The sequence below is a fragment of the Ceratosolen solmsi genome, unplaced genomic scaffold, assembly GCF_000503995.2.
Source record: "Ceratosolen solmsi marchali unplaced genomic scaffold, CerSol_1.0 scaffold63, whole genome shotgun sequence".
Classification (NCBI taxonomy): domain Eukaryota; kingdom Metazoa; phylum Arthropoda; class Insecta; order Hymenoptera; family Agaonidae; genus Ceratosolen; species Ceratosolen solmsi.
The window spans coordinates 364,503-391,943 of record NW_011948437.1 but is presented as its reverse complement, the minus strand read 5'-3'; the positions used below and the strand labels follow the sequence as shown (position 1 = coordinate 391,943).

Genomic DNA, 27,441 nt, shown 5'->3' with positions numbered 1-27,441 from the left:
TTCAAAATTTCAAATTTCTTCCACGAAATTGTTTGCGGAATGTGCAGCCGCAGTGAATGAATTGTATCCACGTATGGACCCATTAGTTTATGATAAAGAATAATATATATCACTTTTACCATGTTTTAATATTAATTTCTATTCAAGAATTTTTTATTTAAAAATCATATAAAAAGAAAATAATTAATAATATGTAGCGAACTTTTTATTAGAATGAAAAATAAAAAAAAATTTATTAAAAGAGGTACTCTACTCTATATCGTTCTCTCCCCCCCCCTCTCTCTCTCTCTCATTCAAATGTATATAAGCAGATAGATGCACGTATATTTGTATTTACATATATATTTTTAATATTTTAAAATATCTTTATGTAACTATAATTCAAATTACATAAATGATTGAAGCGTTATTTATTTTATTCTAATAATTATAGGAATATTTTTAAAATAAATAAAAAGTAAAAAATTATTTATTAATTTAAGATAACTCCTTTCACTTTTCTATATTTTACAAACTTTTCAGTTTTATTTAAATTTATTGTATTGATGTTAAATAAGAAAATACAATGAGAAAATGTTATTATTACGTTATCTTTGCATAAATTAATTTTATCTACATGAAATATGAAGTATTTAAATTAATATGAATGTTATTTAATATTTTTATTGGTTTTATTAAAAGTATACAATTGCTGACATTGTGTGTGTGTTTTTAAATTAAATATTTTTTTAGTGCTACATAAATTTAATGAAAAAAGTTTACTTATAACTTTAAATATTGGTGCATATTCTGAAATTACCTTTTAAACAAGATTTTTGTAAATGTATAGTGAAATATTATTTTATACGAGAGAGCCTTTTTAATATTACACAATTCTTCTGAAATATACTTATTAATGTAGCTATAATATTAAATTTTTTTATAATTTTTTTAAACGCAATTTATACAACGAAAAAAGACAATAAATATGAATGTAATAATAATAATAATAATAATAATAATAATAGTTTATTATTAGTCTTAATTTATAAGGATAGTTTAAATACAATGATTACTGATCTTAAATGCAAAAAATGACACAATTCAATTTCGCAACTTGTATTCTATAAATATGTTACTCTTCACAGCTCATAACTCGTCATTCATACTTGTATAGAATGAATAAATAATAGACTTGTCATTTTTTCTCTTTTTTTATTCTATTTTATTTATTTTTTTTTTTTTTTCACTAAATTTACAAGTAGTAAGTATTATCCTGAATTTTTAATTAGCAAATTTTTACTATTCAGAGCAAGGATAATGCACAATTTTATAAATTCTGAAGCTTAAAATTGGCAAATGACAAATCTGATTATCCCATTAACATATCCGCTAATACTTAATATAGACAAAGTGCATTTTTAATATATTTTACAGTATATACTTCTCAATGCATTTTTTGACTAGTTCAATAATACAAATGCTAATATATTTTGCACAATCCTTACTTTCTGATTGTTTAAATGTTTCATCACGAAATTGGATATTAGTATATTTTATAATTTGATAATGTATAATTGCATAATGCGATTCTGAAACTCGAACTTGACTATAATACACATGCGAATACAAAATAGTGAATTCAATAATCGATATTTTGTTGGTATTTATTCTAAATGTAGTTTTTACTCGCATATTTTTAATTTCTCTTTGAATTTCAATTTAATTTAAATACTTATTTTTTTTTTTTTTTTTTTTAATAACATTTTATAGTATTTTTTCTCCAATAAATATAAAAAAGATATTGTATTATACGCCAAAAGTACAAAATTTTTTTATAATTACAAAGTAGATATTTATCATTTAAAAAATGTTCATCTTTGTTCTCATATTTTAATATACGATTTTAATTACGATTTTCATATACATCTAATTATTTACATTCATCAATATACAAATTAACAACTTAAATCATTATATTCATAAGCACAGACTTCAAATGCACTTAGCGTAAATAATCCTCGGTTATATTCCTAATATTACGTCACATCATATTTAGATGTTTATGGTGATACTTATAAACTAATTAATAATATTATTATAATCGAATGTAAATTTGTTATTACTAGGATAATTTACATTATTCACCTTATAATATTCTGAAACTAAAATCTATTTATATAATATTTATATAATATTATTTTAAACAATGCTTCTAAAAGTTTGATAAATGATATTTAACATTAAATCCGTATAATTTAATTAAATAAATTTAGTAAATTTATTTTATGTACACATTAAAGCACACATACTGGCACATATATCTTCTACAAATATTTTGTTTTATATATTGACTGCTGCATTAATTAGCATTATTAATTAGAAAGAAAAAAAAAGAATGAATAAGAATTTACACGAAAAATGATAAAAACCATGAAGTAAAATTTCAAATATTTTTGTCTGTAATTATGCAGTTCATTTTCGAAATAATTATCAAGAAATTTAAACAAAGTAAAAATACGTGCAATATTATAAACTTTTACACAGACTAACAAATACAATGATTTCGTAAGAACATTAATTTTTAAACACATTAAATATCTACGAATCGTTATTACATTTCATATTTAAAATATTTCTAAGAAAATATTATTGAAAGTCACAAATGTAATAATTTAATATTTAACAAAAAATTAGAATTAAATATTTGAAAGATCGTCATATTATTAGTTTTTAAATTGTAATAATATCCAATTCATATAAATAATCTTTTAATTAATATAGTAGAGCATATTGAGCAACCATATTTTACAAATATATCCATTGTACCGATCTCTTAAGGAAAATATACAATTTTTTTTTTCTAAAATATATACAGTTATTATAAAATATATTACAACAAAAAAATGTTCTAAAACAATTGATAAAACCATTTTTCATAACAGAAAAATTTATAACTAATGAATTCTAAATTTTTGTATCCATATTTTCCTATTTAACGACAATAATAGCATTATTAATAAAAATTACTTAGAGGAATAATAACATTAAATATAACTGAATATTACGAGTACATATTTGATTTAATTTTTTCAATAAATGTCTTATTAAAATAAGAAAAACTTGTTTAATTAGGAAATGGAACCGAATAGTTGTAAAATACTTTTAAATATATTTATATATAATTTTTATAGGAACTAAATGGATTTTTAATTTTAAAACATTCAAGCAATAGATAAAATATATATATATATATATATATATACATTCCGAAATGTTTATTAATTTTGATTTCTTATTTATATTAATATAAATAACTAATATTTAGTAACAAATTAAAATGTTGTATAAAATGTGTATAAACATAGAAATAATACGATAAACAATATTTTAAATTTGAAATATTCTAAAGAAACTATCCAGCTTAAATTTTGATCTACGAACTTAAAATATTTAACATATTGTACATCGATGTAAATTTTTATTAGAATTGCCCAATAAATTCATTAAAATTTTTACAAAACATTAAATATTACAAATAAAATTAAGGTTTAACTCATGGATGGTTTATGTTCAATTGGTGATAGTTTATATTTTGTACTTTGTAATAAATTATAGGATCCATAGGAGCAAAATTTGCTCGATGCAAAAGGAAAGTAAAAGGCCCGAAATAATGGATGTGAGCTAAAAGTATTAAAAATATAACATATTAAATATCGCGATAATGATTATGAACATTGAAAACATCAATCAGTATGACATATTTTTATATATAATTATTATAAATTAATAACAAGAAAAAATTGCAAGTATCTCTGTTTTTTTGTTTTTTTTTTTGTTTATGTTTTATTATTATAAAAATTTGAACTTTAAAAACAAAACTAGACAATATATTTCTTAATTATTTAATTATTATAAAAATATTTTATATCATTCATTACTTAAAATACTTACTTAGATGCATCCAAATATTTTGAAGACTTTAATATAGTAAAACGATTAGGTTGACGTGAATAATTTGGCTCAAGTATTGTTTGCCTACCAATATCTAAATCTAATATAAAATGACACTTTTCGATATCGAACTAAAAAATGTTCAAATATTATGATTAAATTTGAAATAAGAGAAAAAATTGCTAAATAACTTTGATAACGTACATATCGCGAGGGTTCTTCTGCATTCATAAAATTAAAATTTGATGGTATTATACTAGTAGCATTTTCTTGATGTGAAAATTCTTGAGGCAATTGTCCTTTAAATTCTGACTTCAGATATTTCAATTTCCAACTAAAAATAATAACATTAATAGTTAATTACATTAATAGTTAACATTGATAAAAACAATGAGAGTTCAATCACTTAAGCACTAAAATAATATCATAACATATAATAAAATATCGTTTAAATTATAATTATTTGTCAAATTAAGGAATAAAAATTTGTATGAAATTAAATTAACACTAAGAAATATTTTTATAAGTATAGCCTTTGTAACAAATAAAATAATATATGCAATACAAAGTTTAGTACTTACTTGTTTGAGGGAAAGAAAAAGCTGTTTGGAAATCTGTGCCATTCTTTTCCAATGCAAAAATTTATATTAATATCTGTTGGTATTTTACCACTAATACCTAATTTATTTGCCTCTGTCATGACTTCAATAGGTGCGTGGTAACCTGATATTAATTAAAACCGATTTAACAAAATAATGTAAGATACCTATCATATATCTCTCCCATGCATATTCAGGCATTACTGTATTTAGATAAAAATTTAATATTTATAGATATTGTACTTTTTATCATTGTTAAATTACAAAAAAGTATTTATCGCGTTTGAAAAATTTTTTATTACACTTTCTCGAAATTATATTATAAAATCGAATGACTATATTAAATATAAATAGTGTGATGAACATACATTTTTTAAATAATATATGTTGCCTTTTATTCCACCAAACACTTGCCTTGGTAATTATAATTACCTTTATATAAGGTGAAAATTCTAGACAATCCAAAAAATCCACATATAACAATAACAGAAACCATGATATGAGTTGTATTCAGTAAGTAATGCTTTGAAAGTGGTTTATAATTCCAAATTTTAGTTTTAATTAAAAAGTATAATTTTTGAATCACATCGACAGTTATAGCTCCGTTCAAGCATATAAGAGGATATACGGGAAATAGAAAACGTTCTTCCTAAAAACATAATGTAATTTGATGTCAAAATTTTATTTTTAATTATCCTCATAAGCCTTATTTACATTGTATGTCATTTAATTAATTTCACAGCATTTACTTGTTTCTGTTTCATCATATGTATCACTAACCTTATGTGGTTGAAAAAAGAAAACACATATCCATAAATATAAAGGAGCTAGAGAATACCAATAAGGTAAGCACAAGGAACGTCTGGGTTTAGCTGGAACAAAACTCCAATTCAAAAACTAAAAATCATGACAAATATTTGTAAATATTTTTCCACGCATTTCCATTATTTTTATAAATTGTTGAATTTGATTGCAAAGAACTTACTAAAAATAGGGGTGTAAGTAGGGAGCCTATAAATATAAAATTAAAGTTCAAAAATCCATTTACTATGTAGAAACTAAAAGGTTCGGTTCCATAAAGGTTTGGTCCTTGAGAAGAAAAAATATTGTACATAAGAATATTTAATGGTGCAATAACTAATTTTCCATAGTACATTGAATCTATACAAATCATTGGTATCAGAATAACGATTCCTGATATGGCGACCCATTTGAAAAACTTGAGCCAATCTTTTCTATGAAACAGCATTTCGACGGCAATAGGTACACTATGAAATAGGAGTATAAAATTAATTTTTAAAACTTATAGAAGTTTCTAAATTAATTCACTATAGCCTAAAATTTCTCTTACCCAAGTAATGCTGCAAATGGCCAGCCAAGTAAAGAAGAAATCGCTGTTGCAAAGATAGCAAATTCATATTTACGCCCATACCAAGCAGCTATTCCAACTGTACTTAAATACCTAAGGTTATTAAAATAATTAATTAAATTTCACATTATAATCTGTTTTGTATAAAAAATATGAGCTTTTAAATATATGACAAAGCTTACATTGAAAACGATGAGGGTAAAAATGCAGTACTAGAAATAAACATTCCAGTACTAAGTATGAGGAAAGCTAGCGTCAGTCTTGCAATATGTATACCAAATTCGTGAGAAACATTCCTAGATGCAATATAAAGGCAATATTTTATTATCAGTCGCTTTTATATATTTTATACTGTGATATAATTGAACTAACTTATAAAAATAAACCTCTGCTAGAGCACAACCTACTGAAAGCAAACAGCGTACAAAGTAAAACACGTGAATTGGATTTGGTTCTAATAAATAACAATATATCTTAGCGGGTACCATGTGCAATAACAAGTATGTATAAGATCGCAACGCAAATTCCGGACTATATTCCCAAGTTTGTTGACCACTTCTATAGAGCAGAAAATGACTCTGAAAAAAAATTAATCAAATCCTTTTAATAATTACAGTATTATTATTAATTTTTATATTCAATAAATTTCTTACACGCATGTGTATGCTTATGTTTCATGCATGTACATAAAATACTAAAGTAAAGTTGTTGTAATTACCGGTTCCCAAAAATTAAATGTTTCATCGCAGTCTGTTATATGACTCCAAATTGCAGAGCAAAATCTAGCTAATAATAATAATTTAAAAGCAGAGTCTCCGTCAAGATAAAGAAGCCTAACATTGTCTACTACAGCAACATCTTCAAATCTAAATAATAATGATTTAATAGATAAATAGGCGACTAATAATGACTTTAAAAAATGTTTACTTTAAAAAATACATTACTAATATTCATTATTGAGAACATTTTAATTTGAATAGGAATTTTTAAAACTTACTTCTGCTGTTTTTTCCCATTGTTACGTTTAGAATCTTTTTTTAAAAGAACTACATTACGTTGACGCGGTTTAGGTGCCATGTGACTTGTTATTTATGCACTGTAAGAAATAGTAAATAGCATAAGAAAGTATAAAATAATCATTAAATCTAATTAAATCGATTATATATAATAGACTCGATATTTTTATAGTCTTTGTCTAAACGTTAAATTATAGTTATCAGAAAATAGGAAAACAATCATACTGGCATTTATCAATCAGCTAACGAAATGTCAAATAAGACAACAGTTTATAAAAAGTATTAGTACGTGACCGTCAAGACTTTTTTCACCTATCTAAGGGTACTAAAAAATATTCAAATTTTTATTACTATTGCATCTATTTTTAACATTGATAAATTAGATTTAGAAAACTATTAGGTATATTAGTTATCGACAGTTAGATCAGCGTTTTAAAAATCATAAGAAATACAAATTTTAATTGAAGAGCTGAAATTAAAAGTACTCGAGTCAATTAAATTAAAATTAAAATTATCTTACTAAAACTATCTTAAAATTATGTTGTATTTTTTTTTTTTTTTTTTTTTTTTTTTTTTTTTTTTTTTTTTTTTTTTTTTTTATCAATAATTTCTTCATTTAGGCCAATGGGAAGTAAAATTTCCATACGTAAAAATATAGTTATTTATAAATTATTTATTAAATTATTATCTGTCTCAAGAACACGAATATATAATAAAATATTATCCATAAAGATATTTATATGCAATTTATAGTAGTTTTGCATCTAATTTATATTCCTTTTAGTTTGACTCTTTCTGTAAATAAATATTTAATATAGAAAATGAAATTCATTCGGATCATAATCAAGAAAGATAAAAGCCAAACTTTGATACGAAACGAATAAAATATAAATTAAACATATTAGGGATAAAACTATAAGGAGCCTAATATTTCAAAATTCAATGCCAGTTAAGTGTTAATTTCATAAAGTAAAAAAGAAATTCAGAATAAATTACACATGAAATTCAATATTCGGAATATGAAATTTTTCTTAAATATTTTGCTATTACATGGAATATTGTACAAAAATGTTGTAATCGTGACAACATGCAGTACAGCTCTGTACATTTAAGTGAATAAAGTTGTGTTGAATGTTGTATTGCGCGCTAAAGAGTAAACCAATGGAGATCAAATTATTGTGCGCATGACTGACTCATGTCGGAAACCTATTGAGCCTTGAAGTAATAATCAGATAATATTCATGAAACTTCAATTTCTATTTATTTTGTTTACAATACGGATTTTAGTAGCTGTGCTCCGTAAAGTGAAACAGCTAGTAATTTGTGTTTTCGTGATATGTCAACGAAAAGTTCAACAATGCCGTGGCTTTAATTTATCATTAATAATGGCTCAGGCTCAAATCGATTGTTGCAAATCTGTTAGCAGTTGTAGTAATAATACGCATTTTCGAGAATCGGATAAACAAATAGAAAACCAAGATGGTATTATTTTTACAATAATTTTTTCCAAATTCATTATACATAACCACATTCTATTTTTTATACATGTCTTAATATTAATATTAATATTATTATTAATCTTTATATATTTCTTATATTTATATAATCTTTATATATTTATTGTCTTTGTTATTTTTTTTAGAGACTTATTGTGTTGATAAATTATTGTGGTCATAGCATTTTCTATATATTATTTTTAACTATTTCCAGGTACGGTCTCTAGTGTACCAGAATGTGCCGTATGTCTACAAATCTGTGTTCATCCCGCTCGTCTTCCATGTACTCATGTTTTTTGTTATTTATGCGTGAAAGGAGTTGCAAATCAAAGTAAACGATGTCCAATGTGTCGACAGGAAATTCCAGCAGACTTTTTAGAACGACCACAATTAGTTGAGTTAATTGATCAAGTTGAACAAAAAGAAGCTATTGCTGAGACAGATGATTCTTCACACGAGGAGTATCAATGGTTTTATGAAGGAAGAAATGGTAATAGTCTAAATATTCAATGTTATTATTTTATTAGGTATATTTTATATATTTTCCATTTTAAATATATGTCCTATCGATTAAACATTTATCCAATTTAATGTATTTTTTATATGTGTAATGTTAAGCAAATTGTGTAAAAATGAATAATAATTATTTTTAGGATTTGGTATAGATTCGATAGATTTTTAAAATCAAAGTTTTTAACTTAATTTTTGTTTTTGATAAAACTATTGTATTTATTAAATTATATTTTTTGTATTAGAATAAAGTTATATTTTATTAATCAATCATTTATCTTGTAGTGGCTATTAATGAAGATCTAATAAATGTTATTATAAAGATATTACGTTCGATCGTCTCTATCTGACTTTAGGTGTATTTACTAATATAAGCTTATGTAAATAGATTTAAAGGCATTATTAAATTTGTAAAAATTATTAGCATTGTATAGCATTATTTTTATTATTTTTTTTCTCTCTATAATTTTGCATTTGATCATTTCGATATTCCATAGAATAATACAAAATTCTAATAATACAAATAATACAATAATATTATAATTCTTATAATATATAACATTTATAGTTTGATAAAAATTATCATTGGGATTAATCGAGTTTTACAATCAGTTTATGAAATAGATCAGATTCGATGTTAAGTTAATATTTGTGGAACGCTATATGTTATTGATATTCAACAAACTTGTTGCTTCAGAAATATCAACCAAACTGTAAATAATGAATATAAGAAGATGATAGTAATGGTCCTTATAAAGTAATTACAGGCATTAGATAGTTGTCATCTGTTATTATTATTAAAATTTTGTTAATATTAAAAGATCATTGAGAAATGTAAATTAAATAAAATCACCCCAAACTATAGAATTTGTATTCTTAATTCGCTAATTCATCTGCATCATTTTAAAGATCCAATAATTACTTTTACTACCAATCTTTATCATTTATTGCAAAAGTTTATTTAATTAGATGAAAAATTCGAAGAACTTTATTTATAAACAAGTGAAAAGAAGAAAAATATTGCATTATTATAATCTTTTTATTATACAGGTTGGTGGCAGTATGATCCAAGGACAAGTTTAGAATTAGAAACGGCTTACAAACAAGGAAAACGCTCGTGTGAACTTCTTATTGCTGGTTTCTTGTATATAGCTGATTTTGGTTCAATGTTACAGCTGCGGCGTAACGATCACTCTAGGAGAAGACATATTAAACGAGATCTTTATAATGTACCAAAGAAAGGCGTTGCAGGTTTAAGATTAAACAATGCGCCACTGCGAGAACAAGAAGATCAGCAACAGCAACAGCAACATATAACTAGAGAAATTCGAGGATCCGAGAGATCTGGAAGTCCGTCAAGTGATAATATAGGTATAATTAAACAAATATTTTTACAATTTTAGCCCAAAAAATTAACTTGAAATTAACGAAATGTATAAACTACCATGTTATGTAAAAATTACTTTAACAATAATATTTCTATATGAATAAATTATTAAAGTAATAAAAAGTATTGATAAACATTTGAATTTTTAAATGTATACATACATATATATATATATATATATATATATATATATATATATATATATATATATATATCTGTGTAATTATGAATATATAATTATGAATCCTTATTCTTGTAAAGAAATATTTAAAAAATATATTGTTTGTTTTTTTAAATATTAGGCGATGGAACTAATACTCCAATACCACCTAGTAATACACCTCAAACGCCAGCAGAAGGTACAGCGAGTGGAGACGCGACACCCTCAGCTGCTACAAGACTACTGGATCATCAAAGATCTGATTCATTACATCAAGTTTTGGAACAAATGCGTTCTTTAGTATCGAGGGAAAATTTTTCATCAAATAATCAACAAGATGCGCAGGATATCATCGATGATGGCTCGTTTGCCGACCAATCTCTATTACCATGGCTACAGCAAACACCAACTAACACATATTTATCGGATGATGAGCATATGTGAGAATTTTAGCATGTAATTTATCTAATGCATAATAGTAACTAAGTCAAAAACAAGATGAATATCAAATTGAAAAATGAAAAAAAATAGATAATCATTACTGGTATTGTAATTATAAATTTCAATCTTTATTATATATTTTTTTAATGATTATTATTTCATGATGTACATTTTTTACAAAGTAAAGCTATTTCAGCAGTGCTTTATTATTATAATAATTTTATTTATTGTATTTTTGGTAAATTATTTTTTTAAATTATGTTTATAAGTAACTGAAGAACGCATAATTTAATAAGGAAATAATTAAGAAATTTATGCTTGGATAGAATTCCAATAAGAGCTTAAATAGGACACATTGGAAGAAAAAAAGTGTATTGTAATAAATTTATTTAATATTTATTTTTAATAAATTAATTAAATTGTTTAAATATTCATTTGAAATTTGGCGTAACAATATCACTAATTAACTAAAAAAGAGTTTTGATTTTCAATTGAAATAAAACACTTATTATTAAATTTGTCATAGTTGGAGAGTATAGATAAAATTTATATTGCTCTCTTAAAATAAATATTTTTAAGCTGAACTATTTTTTTTTTTTTTAATAAATATTTTCCATGCGATTTAAGAGAATCTCATTATTTTATAACTTTATAAAAATAGCCTTTTTACAAAAATCAAATTATAACTTTACAAATGAATACAATAATATGCATTATGAATACCTTCGGTTATCGTCAGGATAGTAAATTTCTTCTTTTGATAATTTATTGTGGATATTATATTTTACGAGTTCGGTATCCATTTTTGAAATAGCCTGGTTTTATTATATTGGTAAAAAAAAAAAAATATTTTGAAAGCTGTTTATAATTTAAATTAAAAGTATTCTTTCATATTATGACTAATCATAGTAATTTTATTTAAAAACTTATGTCTAATAAAATTTACATTTCACACTACATAATTCATATCTATCGTAATTATTTAGGTAATTAACCTTGGGTTTCATTGCGATTAAAGTAAAGGTTTCTTCAAAAATTTATACGAACTCGTATTATATATTGATAGTCTGATATATTGACTTATAATATATCATGTAGTGTTAGGATTTATATTTAAATAGAGATTCGACATATTCATGTCTCAAATTATTGACAAATAAGAGTGACATATTTATTTTAATACACAAAAATTTAATATTTATTAACTTTTTAAGCATATACTCAACAAAATAATATGTAAAAATTTGTGAATTAATTTTTTTTATTATTTATTTAAAACAAAAGTTATAGAAAACTATTTTCTTAATGATAAATACAGTAGCATAATAGTAAAAATAAATGTAGTGAATGTATTCTCATAAAATTTTCTATTTTCAATAATAACTGTTAAGATTAGCTGTATCAAAATAAGTTTTATTTGAAATGATCATTCTAAATGTTGCATTTTATATAATAATAATTATTTTATGTATATTATTTATAACTGTTTAAGAAATGAGGTATCGATAAAATAGCTTTTTCTATACAATTTAATTTAATGTCTTTATTTCGTAATTGAATGAACTTTCCATTACAAGAAACTTCTTGTATTCAAGAAATCTCTTGAATATGTTCTTCGCGAACCTTACAGTATTGCGCAATTTTTCACTTTTATAGTAAATAAACACGTACTCGTGCATGTAAATTAATCTGCGATCCAAATTATCATTTCATTTTTATAAAGAAACAAAAAAAAAAAATAATACATAAAATAATTAATAGTACAATTATTTCTAATATATCATATATTATATTCAATATTAGTGATCCGTATTTTAAGAATTTAATGCTAGTATTTTGTATATATATTTTTGAAATGTTAAAATATTAAAAAAACGCGTATATTATTGTAATGCATAATTTTTCATTAAAAATAGCTTTTAAAATATTGTTCAAAAGTATAATTTGTTTTCTAAATACACTTTTACATTTTTATTTATAACATTTATATTATTTATTGTTATTAAAGAATCTTTTTCGTCTTATATTACACATTGTTGAAAATGTAAAGAAAAAACTTTGTAAGGAATTTTTTTAACGCTTATTCAAGTAACGCAATTAATTTTATAAGTATATAGTACTGTAAATAATACTACTTTATATTTTACAGAATTTAATAAAAAAAAAAATATATATATATATATATATATATATATATAAATATATATAATAATGACAAGATATAGTTATAATATAGTTACTTGACTTTGATCTTTTAAAATCTGTTGTTTTTTTTTTTAAAATTTTGTTTTTTTTTTTTTTTTTTTTTTTTTTTTAATTACAAAATCAGTTAAGTATTATACGTAAAAATAATAATGATTACGGTTAGCGCTTATCGCATACCATAGTAATTGTTTGGGAAATAAATGAATAATTTTCTGTAAAAAAAAGTATTTGATTTATGAAAGACGAATGAATATTGTATTCTAAATTATCACGTAGAACATTTTAATGTTCAATAAAAGCGCACATTTGTATTGTCAGTGCGATCGGGCTTTAAGCTCTGTTATTTAAGGTCGGAAAATATAAAAGTGATCGAAGCGACATTGATTATACTCTAATGATTAATGCTGCCAATTATGTAATAGGTTCTAGCATTTTTATACATAGAATGGTTTTTAAATTTGAGAAAGTTGTTCTAATGTATATAAAAATAAATATCGCCTTATTTTTTAACAAAGAAAAAGAACAATCTTTTCATTACTTACCTTCTCAAAAAATAAAAAAAAAAAAGAACTCGAACTAAATATTACTTTAATTAAGAATGTAGTTACTATACTTTTGCTCTTAGCCTTTTGAAATTAATGTCAATTTTAATTTGATTTCATATTATTTTCTTAAGAATTACAGATAACTTATAATTAATCTATGCAACTGCGATGCTCTATGCTTCTTTGAAAAATATATCTATGATAAAATGTACTACACACTACAATTAATTAGCTGTACTACAATAAATGAACTAACAAGTAGATAATCGAATGAATTTAAATACTTTTAAAAAGTAATGAGTTAATTATGTCATTAAAATTAAATCTTCGATACAGTTGTAGCAGATGACGAATTGAAGGTCGGAATATTTTTTATATCACCTCTAGTCTTAAAGCTATGTCGATGCAAAGTGAAAGGTAAATGTTTTTAAAGAAGTAATTAATTGTTCTTAAATTATTGTACGCGAGAAAGAAGAAAAATTAAGAGAAAGTGGGAGGAAGTAATATAGAGGATTGGTATATTCAATATCGATGGGAATTCAATGTAAAACATCGGAATTAATTTAAGTTGAATAAATAATATTTATTTCTATTTTCGATTTTATAATTATTACAGATCATTAATAAATTCGTATTATATTATGAATTAATTATGAATTAATTATAAATTAATTATAAAAAATCGGATTATCCGTATAATTTGGCTTGAATAAAATTATTAATAATCGTTAAATTAAAGATTTCGTATGTACGGAAAATGAAGTCAATATACAATTCTATACTACGTTTTTCCCTTACAACTCGCATGTTTATTCATTCGTTCCCCACACCGTTTAATATTCACTTACACGCTTATTTGCCTCAAATACTATTTTTATTATCACGTGCTGGTTGCTCCAGCTATTTCTGACTCTAACCTAACCTCATAATTGCAGTAATACATTTAAATTGTACATACGATTGCTGAGACATGCGCGCTACGTCTCTTCCCGCTTAAATTCTTTTTTTCCTTTTTAATTCGTATTTGGTCCGAAGTAGCCGGCGTTAGTTTAAAAACGTGGTTTTGAATATGTTTGGAAAATAGCAAATTGTGATTAATAATAAAATATGAAGCGATAATCGTAAACTGTAATTTTAATATTATATTATTTCATACATATTTTGTTAATTTCGTTGTAATTGTCATTTATTTCATACGGAGTTTGCCGTAGTGTGATGATGTAGGGTTACAGGTGCTTAATAAATTGTGATAAGTTTTGTGATCGAGATATTTGCCGTCATATGCATGAAAAATATAATGTTATTTCATTAATTCGAGAAAGATTAGAACTACTTTTATTGTATTATTACTTTTTATTGTATTTTGACGCTTGATATTGTTTACTTATTAATGTAATGTGTAAATTAAAAATTTTCAATTGTATAAAAGAGAATTTTGTGCAGATTATTGTCAAATGCCATTTATAATTGGTTTTTAATAGTTTAAATCTTTAAATAAAGGTAATTCCATGTGAAATATTTTCATTATTTTTTATACTCAAATAGATATAAGAAATTATTTTTTAAATAAGCCAATTGAAATTATTGCTTGCACTTTGATTATCAGTATTTTTTAATTTTAGAATTAAAATTCTATCCGACTAATTGTAAGCTTATATTTAAATATAATTGCGATACAACTATATTGCCTACAAGCCTGAGTATGCGCAGCACAACAACCTTATATAAATTATATATATATATATATATATATATATATATATATATGCATGTGTGTGTGCATATCAAAATTACTTTCATTATATTTATACATACAGTAGCTTTTGTTCTATAATGTGAATAATGACACAATGAATATGATAAATACACCTATTGAAAATGTATCAAGATTAGTACTAATTTGTCGTCTCTGTGGCAATGCTAGTAATAAATATATAAATATTTTTGGAGAAGATGGTATAAAAAATTCTATTAATAAAAAGATTTTGACGCATCTAAAAATTGAGGTAAAAAAAAAAAAAAAGAAATTGATCTATTGTGTTGATTGATAAAATAATTATAAAATCAAATTTATTGTATTTTTTATTCGATATAATATAGATTTCAAATTCAGACTTATTACCAAAGATAATATGTGATAAATGCTTTCGTAAGCTGGATGATTTTGATAATTTGTTTTTAACAAGTACCAAGGTACAATCAATTCTGAAGAATGCTATAAATGAATCTTTATTTAAAATTAAAATTAAAATTGGATTACCTGGAAGTGAAGCTTATAATGGTAGCACTAATTTTAATAGAAATGAGGATGAAATTCATTCGCTTGATGAAGAGAAACAAGATACAACAACCCAAGAATGTTTTCTTTATAAAAAAAAGTCATTTTCTTTAAATGATAAAAATGAAGATGATGATAAAGAAAGAATTGCAGAATTGCCTATGACTGGCAATGATGAATATATAATTGAAAATAGTCATGAAGATTATAATAGGATTTCTAAATATCAAGATCAAAATCCAATGGATTTAAAACAAGAAAATATAGAGATTAACGTTGTCAAATTTATCCAAGAAAATTATCAAAATACTCTAAATTCAAGTTGTAATGATGTCAGTATAACAAAAAATTCTTCTAAATCAATTAGCTGCAATGATGGCAATGCTAAATTGCTTCAGAACTGTAACTACGATGATGCCAAAACAATGGATTTAATTGCAGCCCATACAAAAATTTGGATGGATAATTATGATGAAATTCCTGCATGGGAATTTGAAAATAACGTTACAAATGTGCCAATACATTATCCTTGTATATCATGTACTGATATATTTATATATGCAAAAGAATTAATAAAACATTACAAAGAGCAACATAATTGTTCAACACCGACTTTTAAATGCAGCATATGTGGGAGAATGTACAAAATTTTGAAAAATTTTTATTCACATTATGAAAAACATTATACCATAAATAAACATGCGTAAGTTAGAGTCAAATTCATAATACAGTCTTCTTAATACTTAATCGTTTTAATTAATTATTCACACAGCTGCGAGATATGTGGAAAAACGTTTACGCGAAATTGGACATTACGAATTCATGCATCCGTTCATTCGGATGCTAAACCTTTTAATTGCAACGAATGCAGTAAAACGTTCAAAAATTTATGTTCTCTTAAAAATCATAAAAAATCTCATCTTCCCGATGAATGCAAATTGATATATACCTGTGCCTATTGTGATAAAAGGTGATTAACTATATCAATAGTCTAGACATATTGAATTTACGCACCGCATTAATTTTATTTGTGCCTAAAAGTGTTTATGTATTATTTATTTATTTATTTTTTGTTTTTAATAAAAATTATTGAATTATAATTATTCTGAATTTTTTTCAGTTTCAAGTCTAAATTTATCTTGAAGTCACATCAGAGAATTCACACAGGACAAAAAGATTACAATTGTGATATTTGTAGTAAATCGTTTGCCTGTAAAGGCTCGTTATTATGTCATATTGAAATTCATAAGAATAATAAAGAAATCAAATGCCCTATATGCTATAAGATTATTAGAACTGAAAGATTATTAAGTATGTATTTTTGAAAGTATGTTACAATGTTATATGAATGTTTAATATGAATAAAAGATCAAAACTAAGTTCTTTCTTTTTCTTAAAAATCTAAGAAAGACATTTAGCATTCCATATGTTGAAGAAACCGTCAAAGTGTGAATATTGTGGAAAAGAATATCGTTATTCGACTCAATTAAAAGAACACATAAGACTTCATACAGGAGAGTTACCTTACGAATGTGAATATTGCCAAAAGCGCTTTCGATTAAATAGTACTTTAATAGTAAGTCACTGCATATTTATAATACATCCGATGATCATGCCTGGTTAAAAAAAAAATTGTATTTGTTTATAGATTCATCGACGACAGCATACCGGGGTGAAACCTTACAAATGTAAAGTATGCGATCATTCGTTTACAAATTGGCCTAATTATAATAAGCACATGAAACGAAAACATTACAATACTATTATTAAGGAAAATAACGACGAATTAATTTTACTGAAAATGTAAATAACCGTACACAAAATAACATAAATCTCTATCATAATATAGAAAATATATTTATTTTATATATTAAAAACTATTTTTATGAATTGGACCAAGTGAAAAGTACAAGATTTTATACAATGATGTATCATTTATTAAAATATATAATTTTTTATTTACATTGTCTTGATTTTGATTTGCATATCATAATTAACAAAACTTAAAGCAATGGAAAATGCCTATAAAAAGTCATCCTTATATAATATACATTGTTATCGACGAATAAAAAACAAATGTATTAATTCTTTGCTTTGATAAAAACAATTTCGTATATTAAAATCACTTATAGATAAGAGAAATGTACAATCATACAAACATTTATGATTAAGAATCCAAACATATAATTCGACTAGTTCAATCTTATAAGTAATACGATAATCAAAAAATCCATTTTTTACTATGCATTGTTACAAAAAGGAACATTTTAACACAATTTTCTTATATAGTAATTAAGATTTAAAGGTAATTTACGTACATATTATGTCTCTTACATTTTATATATTATGTTAATAATAATAATAATAGTAATTGAAATGTAATATCACAGTAAATGTACCCTAACTTTATTACTGCCGCAGTAATATCTTCTTCACTGATATAAATTTGAATTTTTTTTTTTTTTTTTATGATATTAATGAAGAAATTTTTATTGTCAGAATTTTGCTGGATTATTTACTATAACAATAATATTAACAGTGACAACAGTAACGAAAACAAAGTATATAGATATTGCGGATGAAAATTAAAGTTCAAATCGATTATCCATTAAAGTATACGAAATTTTAAATTAATTTTAAAATAGTTGCAGCCGAACGCAAACAAGACGTAAACAATTTCACAATTCTATAGTACATTACAGTTTTATTGTAATCGAGCATTTCTCACAGAGCGATTAACTTTCTTACTAACTTTGAGCTTTAAATTATGCATCTTGTTTGTAATTAAAATGAAAATAAAATCATTTCCGAAATCACTTGTACTATCTCAACGGTAGTCGCTTACACGTTGCTAGCGTTATTTTTTTTTACATTTTGCTTCTGTGTCGGAGGAATCAAATCAACTTCTCTCTTGTATTTACATATCACAGCATACATATCTCCTCCCAATCGCTTAGCAAACCAACGATTTTTCACCACAGCCAGCTTTAGCGATTCGCATTTCATTTTGGCGTAAAGATTCGTATGCAACGCTCGGCCCATACCTTCGATGACTATGAGATCGACATTTTGTTTAATCATAGCCAGACAAAGATCCAAGTTCAGTCGGCTGGAAGAGGATTAGAAATCTATTTAAGACCTTTGGACTTTTATACATTGATAAGAATTTATAAAAGGTGTTTTAAGTTACAAAATAATTTTGAAAAATCATAGCCGCTCTCCACCATACCAAAGAGCTTGTGAATCTATTACACTACACCTATCTGCATGTCAGATAAATTATTATGGAAACAAAACAAAAACAAAAACTAAATATTCACCTCAAATCTAAACATGGTCCAGCTTGTGCAGTTTCCATTGCCATCAATCGGTCTTCGTTGAGGGCGTATTTTATAACGTCGCAAATCATAGCTGCATCTCTTAAAATGACCACAAGCTCGGGGTATGTGACGTCGTTTAGGGCTGGCATAGAGTTGGCGCATAAGATGACTTTAGTGCCTCTTTGCAGTAAGTCCCTGACGAAGGGCAGTATACCGAGAATAATGTCGACGCCGCTATTATCAACGAATACCGCAGCGCACTTATGTGGTGGCGCCTCGTGTAGTCTCTTAATCCAATTGTCTAAGTTATCTTTTAGCCAAGGTCTTTCTATATACCAAAAGGTGTATTATTCATTAAAAAGTTCTTAATCATAAAAATTCCTGTTTAAGAGCTTACAGGGCTCTATTTACAATTGTATAATTAATTATCATACGTTAACATTTCATTAAATCAACTGCTTTACGATATCACAAAATATTTTAATATTTTATAATCATACATTTATTGAACACTGACGTCGATTACTTCGGTAAAATATTATTACGGTAAAAGCACTGCTTTTATTCAATTTACAGTAAAAATATATTATCTATGATTTGTAGTAAATTCATAGTAATGATAAATAAATTTATAAAATTGAATAAGTTATCGAGCTAAACGTTTATAATTTAATACTAATATTTATTCAAATATTAAAATATTGGTAAAAAGAATTCATTCTTATAATTAAATATATATATATATGTATATATATGTTATAATTAAAAATACCTGGTATTTTTTTTTGTGCATCTTCAAAGGAAAAGTTATTTTGTTCCAATAATGTCGCGATTTCTTGTGCTCCCCAGTCAAAGATATTCCCAATTAATACTCCTCTAATAAGTTCTTCCAATTTTGTGGAACCTTCTAAACTGTCAATTAAGTCAAGTCTACTTTCCAAGCATTTTAGTGCCCGCTCATTTTCCTGCCTTTTTTGCTAAAAAAAAAAGTAATTATTAATGAGATATAATTTTATATAAGAAAATAAAGACTTGGATTACTTGAAATATTTACATGGAAATATGGATCTGGAAAATCAAACTCCTTCATACAGTGCTCGATAGTATCCAAAAGTGTTCGGACCGTTAATGTACCATAAGCACTATAAAACATTTACATATTAAATAATTGTTTCTATTTAACATTAATTGATTACTAACTTCAATTAATTGACTGATCAATTTCACTTACAATGGTTGCTTATGAAGATAATGCAATCGATTAATGTATTTTTCTTTTAATTTCTTTGCCCTATCTTTTGCAGTTGGACTTTCCGGTTGACTTTCAATTGCTCTCATAATAACTTTATCCATTGACTCTTCAAAACACCCAAGCCAGTAGTCCCTGTACATTTAATAATTTAAATTTCATCTGACAAAGATATTTTATTATTTACTTCAAATGTATACCTGGCTTCCTTATCTTGAGCAAGATCGGTTGTATCAGGATTATAAGTAGCTGGATCGACTAATAATGGACAAAATCCTACAACATTTTCTGCTTGATCAATTTCTAGCTGATCAATTGGAATACCCAATTGATCAGATGTTGTTTCACTTTTAAAACCCGATGATCCAGCATAGTTCTCTAACCAACTACATTTATCAGATTCAGGTTGAGCTCCGTACAAAAATGCACCAATCGCGCCCAAATAACCTTCGTGTCTTAGAAAAAGTGGCTTCACTTGATCCTAGAATAATAGCACATAGAGAGAAATTTACTTATAAAAATATGTACACTAAATGGATAAATTACTCACTCTTGTCCAATATTTTATTGCATATGAGATAGTGTGCATTGATAAGGGATGGTTGCGTAGGAAGTACCCCCCAAAGTATATTTTATTCATGTTATGTTTAGATGCGTACAGACTAGCTATTTGTCCAATATCATTACTGATTAAAAATAGAAGACTTCTCGCTATGTCTGCTTCAGAAAAGTTTTTCACACCTAAAATAGTATTCAAATCATATCAGTATAATATTATATAATATTAAATTACAAAAGAAATATGTGTAGGTTGCTTGTATATGTATTAAGTTATACCTTGTTTGCCTTCTTTATAACCCATAGCTTTCCCAAAAGATGAAGCGATCAAGTCACCAGCTAGACCTTGCGACGAATAGTCCCCGCCATATATATCCTTAACTAACATATCTACATTACGATGATCTCCGGTTTCAGCGAGTTGTAATAATTCATCGAAATCCTGACAATAATATAAGATATTAAACCAAATTTATACAAGTACTTACTAATTTCTTTTGTCTTTTAATAACAGTAACCTTAGCATAAGTGAGCAGTGAGCCTAAACCCCAAAATGTGCCACCACCTGTAGCGGTGCCACCGACTCTTTCGAATTCTTGTTCAGATTCAACCTAACAAATATAAACAAATTGGATGAAAAATTAAACAATAGCATTTAAGATTGTAACAAACATACTTTAAGTATGCTGACTCCACTGCCAATGTTGACTAACAAATAGGGAAATATATTGGGTCCAGCCTTTTGAAATTTATATTCAGGATTAGCATGTCTCGAAAATTCAAAAGCTTCACCAGATATATTTTTCAATAAAAAATTGCAACCTTTTATAAGACAGCAAATTTCATCTTTCTTATCGACTCTGTAAACAAAATTTCTTTTATAAACAAATGCTACGCACATAATTAAACTGAAAATTGGTTAAAATCATAAATTAATTAAAATGCAATTTAATGAAATCACTAATTATAGATCATTCTTACATTTTACCTTTAGACTAAATTATATTTTTTAGGAATAGGTTTGACAAAAAATAAAAACCTACTGAGTTCCTAATTTATCCTGAAGCAATTTAGTGTATTTGTGAGCTCCACCACCTGTAACTTGAATACTTGTTCCCTGAAACCTTTCAACATTAACTAAATTCGCTTTAACAAAGTCAAGGCAACTTTCTATATGACATGTTTCAAATTTAACAAAATGAAGTCTATTGCCTTCAAAAGTTTGATAAGCGCTTTCGCTACAATTATCCACTGTCATTGTTGTTTCTTCTGCATCGTGATAAAGTGCCTTACGATATCTTACTGTGGAATAATAGGCAATTTTCGTCAACGATAAGCCTAGGTAAAAAGAAATGTAATACATTATTTAACGATACTGTGACAAAAAAAAAATATATATTCCATCCTTACAATTATTAAATAATTACATTAAATTATTATTAATTAAACAACAACAGCAGCAACAACAACAAAAAATAATTTTGGGTTAAAAATAATTTTTTAATTTACTTTTATAAATTCATTGTTTGTGGTATGTGCCTCTTAACCTTAAAATAAATGTAAATAAGCGGATTTCTTTATAAATAAAATTGTTAATAAAATTTGCATAGCAAGCATTAAAGATTGTAACATGTAGCAAGGAAATAGCAATAAAATTAGCTTACCAATGTCAATTGCAAATTTTCGAGCATTTTTCAAATTTGCGAAAATTTCTATCGCAGCTGGTAATTTAATACTCTGCGGATGAAAAGTCTCATTGCTTGTATCAGCCATTTCTCTCTATTTAAAAAAATACTTCTCTACTTTTTCAACTTTTGTTTCCAGCGCTATTGCTTCTTGCTGACTCGTTGATATCGCGCTTCGATTGTTTTATAAATTTATCGCTAAACTAAATAGTTCATATCAACTAGCGCTCAATTCAGAAAAAAAACTATCCATACGAAATTTAAAAGTGCTACCTTACACATTTTTCTTTTATGTCCTCTGAAGAACGGCGGTGAACGTACTCGCTCATTTGCACGAGAGATCTAAATTCATAATTGCAAGCTACAACTGCAACTCATCTTATCATTAGATAGTTCGTGATCAGTATAAATAAACTTACAAGAAAGCTAACCTTATTTCATTGTATTAAAGTTTTATTATGTAGCAGGTTTGTCGAGGATAATTTTTTCTTTAAATACCCTATGTATTTATCTATTTAATGAATTTAATCTGTTGATTGTAATGCTTATCTTTATGATTTTTACTGGCAAATACATACGTTCGTTATATATTTTTCTTCTTGTTAATTTCAAGTTAAATCTTGATTGACTTGAGTATAAGCTAGTAAGCATATCATTATCTTTCAAATTATTGGAATAAAAATTTTTTATCCAATTTAGCATCGATGATCGCACCTTATATCGACCAATTTACACAGACTTTTCAATCTTTGTTGCATGAAGAATGCACATCAATAACAAAGTAAGAAAGCGTGGACGTTATTTCCTCTTGCGTACAATCAAAATTAATAGTAATAAAAAAGTACTCTTTTCTTTTTCTTTTTCTTTTTCTTTCTCTTTACAATATTTCGTTGCACTTTCTCTTTACATTAATGAGACATCCTGTTACGACACAGACGCGCACAAGAAAGAACAAATATAATGCTTAATTATTATCCACCGGTCATGCTTATTAAGTCAATAAAAAATTTAACCAAATTCGCCATTTTGACTTGTAAATCATAAGAAAAAGCAAATGCCTTGTACAAAATCAAATAACTAGAGCCGAATTTAAGATTATTCTGCGCAAGCTCGTCGTGCTCGTCTTCCTATAATACATCTTTACTTATAGCCTCTATTGTTTTCTTTCACACTTAATCGTGATTTTGATAAAAATTTGGTAAAAATTATCGTTAAAGTAAAACATTAAAGTAAAAAAAATTAACGTTTTTTTTTTTTTTTTTTTTTTTTTTTTTTTTTTTTTTTTTTTTTTTTTAAACCAATGAACGTTAATGTTGTGTTTAGAACATTCGAATAATAAAGGTTTTTTAATTCTCTTTATTCAAATGTGTGCCTATCATTATATGAAATTAATCTGACGTACCGAATGAATTTGTACCATGGCAGTTACAATTAAGTAATTTTATGTTTATAATGTAAGAAACAATAAAATCGTCGTATCAAATATTTCATACGATTTTAGGTAATAATTATACATTATTTCATTTTATTATTTAGTTTATAGATTTAGAAAAATTACTTTTAGTAAAAGTTTTACTTTAGAAATGAAACGATTAAAATTTCGCACATTTCAAAAATACATCCTTACACATAAGATAAGTTTTTACACATTTAATTTCACCAATTGGATTAATAAAAAAGTTGATTTTTTTTTGTATATGCTAATGATAGGTCTTTGCATTAAATATTTATTACACGTGTAAATATATAGAAAAAAACTACATTATTAATATTGGCAGTAACAATTTCATAAAATTTCCACAGTAAAAATAAATAACATTTATCAGTGTAAATAATGATAATAAAAGACTCGTAAATAATGATATTTATATGATAAATGGAGTAAAATAGTAGCAATTACATGATTTTTACAATGATTATTTTTGTAAAGTAAATTGAAAAAAAAGCATACGATCGAATATTTCTTGAGTTACAAGCTTTTTATAAAAGTATTTTGTATTATAATAAAGCACCGATACAAATTGAAATATTTCTGCAAAAATGTCAATTTCACTTACTAATTGGCTGTATTATCAATTAATTAAAATATTTTTTTTTATTTTATACATTTTCATTATACAATATAAAAGTCTTGTTAGCGTTTATAGCACCTTCTAATATAAATATAAGAAAAGTAATTATTTCAAATATTTGAAATTTTTAAACCCCAACAAAAATTACTCATTAAAAATCTTGGAAATAAAACAAAATCATAGTAAATAATGTTTCATTACGTTTATTAACCAAACAATCTTGCATTCACGAGAAATATTTTTCAAAATTAAATATTGCATTGCTTTGCATCGACATAAAAACTTAATAGTGGTAAATTATTTTTAAGTCATATTTAATACTTTTATTACAAAATGCATAATATTTTAATAATAAATTATCTATAACGTTATTTTTAGTTATAAATAGAATCGATAAAATTGTTAAGCACGTAAAACAAATTGATTTAATCGTATTCGAGTAAAGCAGAAATTAGTAAGAAACATTGTATAAAAATTCTCGTTTCTATAATAAATGTAAGACTGTTGAATAGAGAATAAAACTTTTAGAATTTATCTAACTTTGTTCTAGTAGATCCAATATCTTATTTAAATTGAACACGTAATTATTTAATCTACAAACATGTTTTTGAAATACAGTTTCTCACAACAATCATTTATCATAATTTCAATAAATAATTAACAACTGTTTGTACAGCTACTTTCTGATAAAAACATGACCGATATATCGCAGTTTGTTGCTGCGAAAACGTATACGCTTATTATTCCAATAATAAATGTCATTGTATTCGTATTCACATATTTACAAATCAGATAGAAATTACAAAGATACATAATATCTAAAATGTTAATAAATAAACTTATATTAAGTGAAAATGAAAAAAATTCACTATTAACGATAAATTCACCAATTTTGTCAAATCGTTTGTTCAAAGCAAATTTCACATTAAACAATATAGAATATTACTGATGGAATTGCATGGGGATAATAAAAAGAAATCATATATTAAAAACTTTTATAATATTTGGTAGCATAGATATAAATATAATACAAATAAATACATTCGACGTACATTTCTAATTTTCATTAATTTTACCGATTCAGAAATGATTTATTTAATAATTAAGCCTATACAATTATATTTAATAAGACTCACGTTGAATGATAGAATTTTTTTTGGTAAGTATATATTACCTATCAAGTGAATTTTGTAATTTTTATTTTAAAATATTATTTTGTTATCGCTTATTTTTACCGATTAATTTCAAAAACTTGTCTTATAGTTAACCATATTCATTTGTAAAATTTGTTTATAAAAATTGATGGAAAATATTTCCAAATAGATTTATCAGTGATACACTTTTATTTTGTTAATTTATTATAAAATTTTTTTAAGTGCGATCTTTTTTTACCGATTAGAGAAAAACTATTCTAAACATCGTCTAACCAATAGAGTTTAAAAATAAAATCAAAATAATTAGTCCATTAAAATAGATAGCGATATAGCGCTTTATTTATATTTATATATATACATACATACATACATATATATATATATATATATATATATATATATATATATATATATATATATTTGATTCATTAAATTTATTGTTACTATCATTTTGTTTGAGAGTTACATGATAAAAATGAACTTACGATTATTATGATCAGGATTTTGAAGACGATAAGCCAATTTTAAAATTCGACGAGCATCAGCTATAACAATATTATTACGTGTGTAAAAAATTTATTTGATCGAATAGTATTATTAAGCAATAATAATGAATCAATTTAGTAAAAAAAGATATATATATATATATATATATATATATATATATATATGAGGGTAATTGTGAAGTATAAAATATATTTAAATGAATGATTAATAAATTCTCATCGATTACACTTACACAATATTTTATACATTATTGATTATCTGTTTATATATAATTATTTATATTATTATTACTGCATTGACTCATGTGCAATTTCAATAATCATCTTAATATCCTTTAATCATTTGCTTAATTTTGACTGTATAGTCTTAGTTATTAATCGCTTCTTGTTCACTACAATATTTTGTAGTTGTTTGGCACATTTTCATCGGACCTTTCATTAATTACAGCAAAAATATTTCCTACAATCATAGGTGCCTATGGAAAATTAAACATTGGCTTGTAAAATAAAATGACAAATTAAGAATCAAAATGACTGCAACTTTTTATTATTACCTATCGAAATATATAACGTCTCTTTTATACTTTAGCTCTTTGTCTCAATATGTTGTCAACATTATAGTGGAGCAAAAATTCATATTACCATAGTTAAAGGTTGTGTATCTGTACAAGAGAAGATCACTTTTCCACGCTAATTTACCACTTGATTTATGTGTGCGCAATCCATGTGTACAGACAATTGATTACAATGAAACCCCGCTAACGCGAGTATTTACACAGTAACGCAACTCGTTAAAATGATCATAGAGACTCTTGCGAGATCACCAAGTGTTTTACCCGATTACCTATAATCACTATTATATATTGGAACAGTCGACGATAGGAATTTTCCGTTCATTACAAGACGGTTGACTGATGATAACTTTAAATGCAATATATTTTAATCTCCGGAAATTCGA

At 24.9% G+C, this 27,441-nt stretch overlaps 4 protein-coding genes across 4 annotated transcripts; 2 read left to right on the top strand and 2 right to left on the bottom strand.

The window, feature by feature from the left end:
* Positions 1-3,492: 3,492 nt before the first annotated feature.
* Alg9 (alpha-1,2-mannosyltransferase Alg9) lies at positions 3,493-7,212 on the bottom strand. The gene is made up of 13 exons (XM_011503287.1): positions 7,143-7,212; positions 6,899-6,997; positions 6,620-6,767; positions 6,274-6,479; positions 6,084-6,197; positions 5,884-5,994; positions 5,518-5,800; positions 5,313-5,429; positions 4,965-5,181; positions 4,515-4,656; positions 4,138-4,267; positions 3,934-4,064; positions 3,493-3,663 (listed from the first exon to the last, which is right to left on the bottom strand). The coding sequence occupies exons 2-13, from the start codon at positions 6,976-6,978 to the stop codon at positions 3,531-3,533; spliced, it is 1,812 nt and encodes a 603-aa protein (XP_011501589.1). The 5' UTR covers positions 6,979-6,997; positions 7,143-7,212; the 3' UTR covers positions 3,493-3,530.
* An 857-nt stretch (positions 7,213-8,069) lies between these two features.
* Positions 8,070-11,006, top strand: Rnf146 (Ring finger protein 146). Its single transcript, XM_011503286.1, has 4 exons — positions 8,070-8,399; positions 8,628-8,903; positions 9,974-10,294; positions 10,613-11,006. The coding sequence occupies exons 1-4, from the start codon at positions 8,159-8,161 to the stop codon at positions 10,912-10,914; spliced, it is 1,140 nt and encodes a 379-aa protein (XP_011501588.1). The 5' UTR covers positions 8,070-8,158; the 3' UTR covers positions 10,915-11,006.
* Positions 11,007-15,424: 4,418 nt separating this feature from the next.
* On the top strand, positions 15,425-18,075 carry LOC105365269 (zinc finger protein 888-like). The gene is made up of 7 exons (XM_011503384.1): positions 15,425-15,667; positions 15,762-16,642; positions 16,712-16,909; positions 17,060-17,250; positions 17,346-17,515; positions 17,588-17,727; positions 18,072-18,075. The coding sequence occupies exons 1-7, from the start codon at positions 15,512-15,514 to the stop codon at positions 18,073-18,075; spliced, it is 1,740 nt and encodes a 579-aa protein (XP_011501686.1). The 5' UTR covers positions 15,425-15,511.
* A 368-nt stretch (positions 18,076-18,443) lies between these two features.
* LOC105365185 (pantothenate kinase 4) lies at positions 18,444-23,219 on the bottom strand. The gene is made up of 12 exons (XM_011503285.1): positions 22,731-23,219; positions 22,110-22,404; positions 21,743-21,926; positions 21,585-21,677; positions 21,346-21,508; positions 21,059-21,249; positions 20,709-20,989; positions 20,491-20,643; positions 20,314-20,401; positions 20,032-20,236; positions 19,260-19,587; positions 18,444-19,048 (listed from the first exon to the last, which is right to left on the bottom strand). Exons 1-12 carry the CDS (start codon positions 22,837-22,839, stop codon positions 18,781-18,783), a joined length of 2,358 nt encoding a protein of 785 aa, XP_011501587.1. The 5' UTR covers positions 22,840-23,219; the 3' UTR covers positions 18,444-18,780.
* Positions 23,220-27,441: the final 4,222 nt, after the last annotated feature.

Bases quoted from the DNA above. Each gene is read 5' to 3' on its own strand.
- Alg9 (XM_011503287.1), bottom strand. From the start codon at position 6,978: ATGGCACCTAAACCGCGTCAACGTAATGTAGTTCTTTTAAAAAAAGAT. The intron at 6,480-6,619 runs GTAATTACAACA...ATTTTTTTTCAG, and splicing joins CATTTAATTTTTGGGAACCG to AGTCATTTTCTGCTCTATAG. The intron at 5,182-5,312 runs GTTAGTGATACA...TTATGTTTTTAG, and splicing joins TCTTTTTTCAACCACATAAG to GAAGAACGTTTTCTATTTCC.
- Rnf146 (XM_011503286.1), top strand. From the start codon at position 8,159: ATGAAACTTCAATTTCTATTTATTTTGTTTACAATACGGATTTTAGTA. The intron at 8,400-8,627 runs GTATTATTTTTA...AACTATTTCCAG, and splicing joins ACAAATAGAAAACCAAGATG to GTACGGTCTCTAGTGTACCA. The intron at 8,904-9,973 runs GTAATAGTCTAA...TTTATTATACAG, and splicing joins GTTTTATGAAGGAAGAAATG to GTTGGTGGCAGTATGATCCA.
- LOC105365269 (XM_011503384.1), top strand. From the start codon at position 15,512: ATGAATATGATAAATACACCTATTGAAAATGTATCAAGATTAGTACTA. The intron at 16,910-17,059 runs GTGATTAACTAT...AATTTTTTTCAG, and splicing joins TGTGCCTATTGTGATAAAAG to TTTCAAGTCTAAATTTATCT. The intron at 17,251-17,345 runs GTATGTATTTTT...TAAAAATCTAAG, and splicing joins TAGAACTGAAAGATTATTAA to AAAGACATTTAGCATTCCAT.
- LOC105365185 (XM_011503285.1), bottom strand. From the start codon at position 22,839: ATGGCTGATACAAGCAATGAGACTTTTCATCCGCAGAGTATTAAATTA. The intron at 20,402-20,490 runs GTAAGTGAAATT...AATGTTTTATAG, and splicing joins TATCTTCATAAGCAACCATT to TGCTTATGGTACATTAACGG. The intron at 19,588-20,031 runs GTATTTTTAATT...TTTGGTATATAG, and splicing joins TGCACAAAAAAAAATACCAG to AAAGACCTTGGCTAAAAGAT.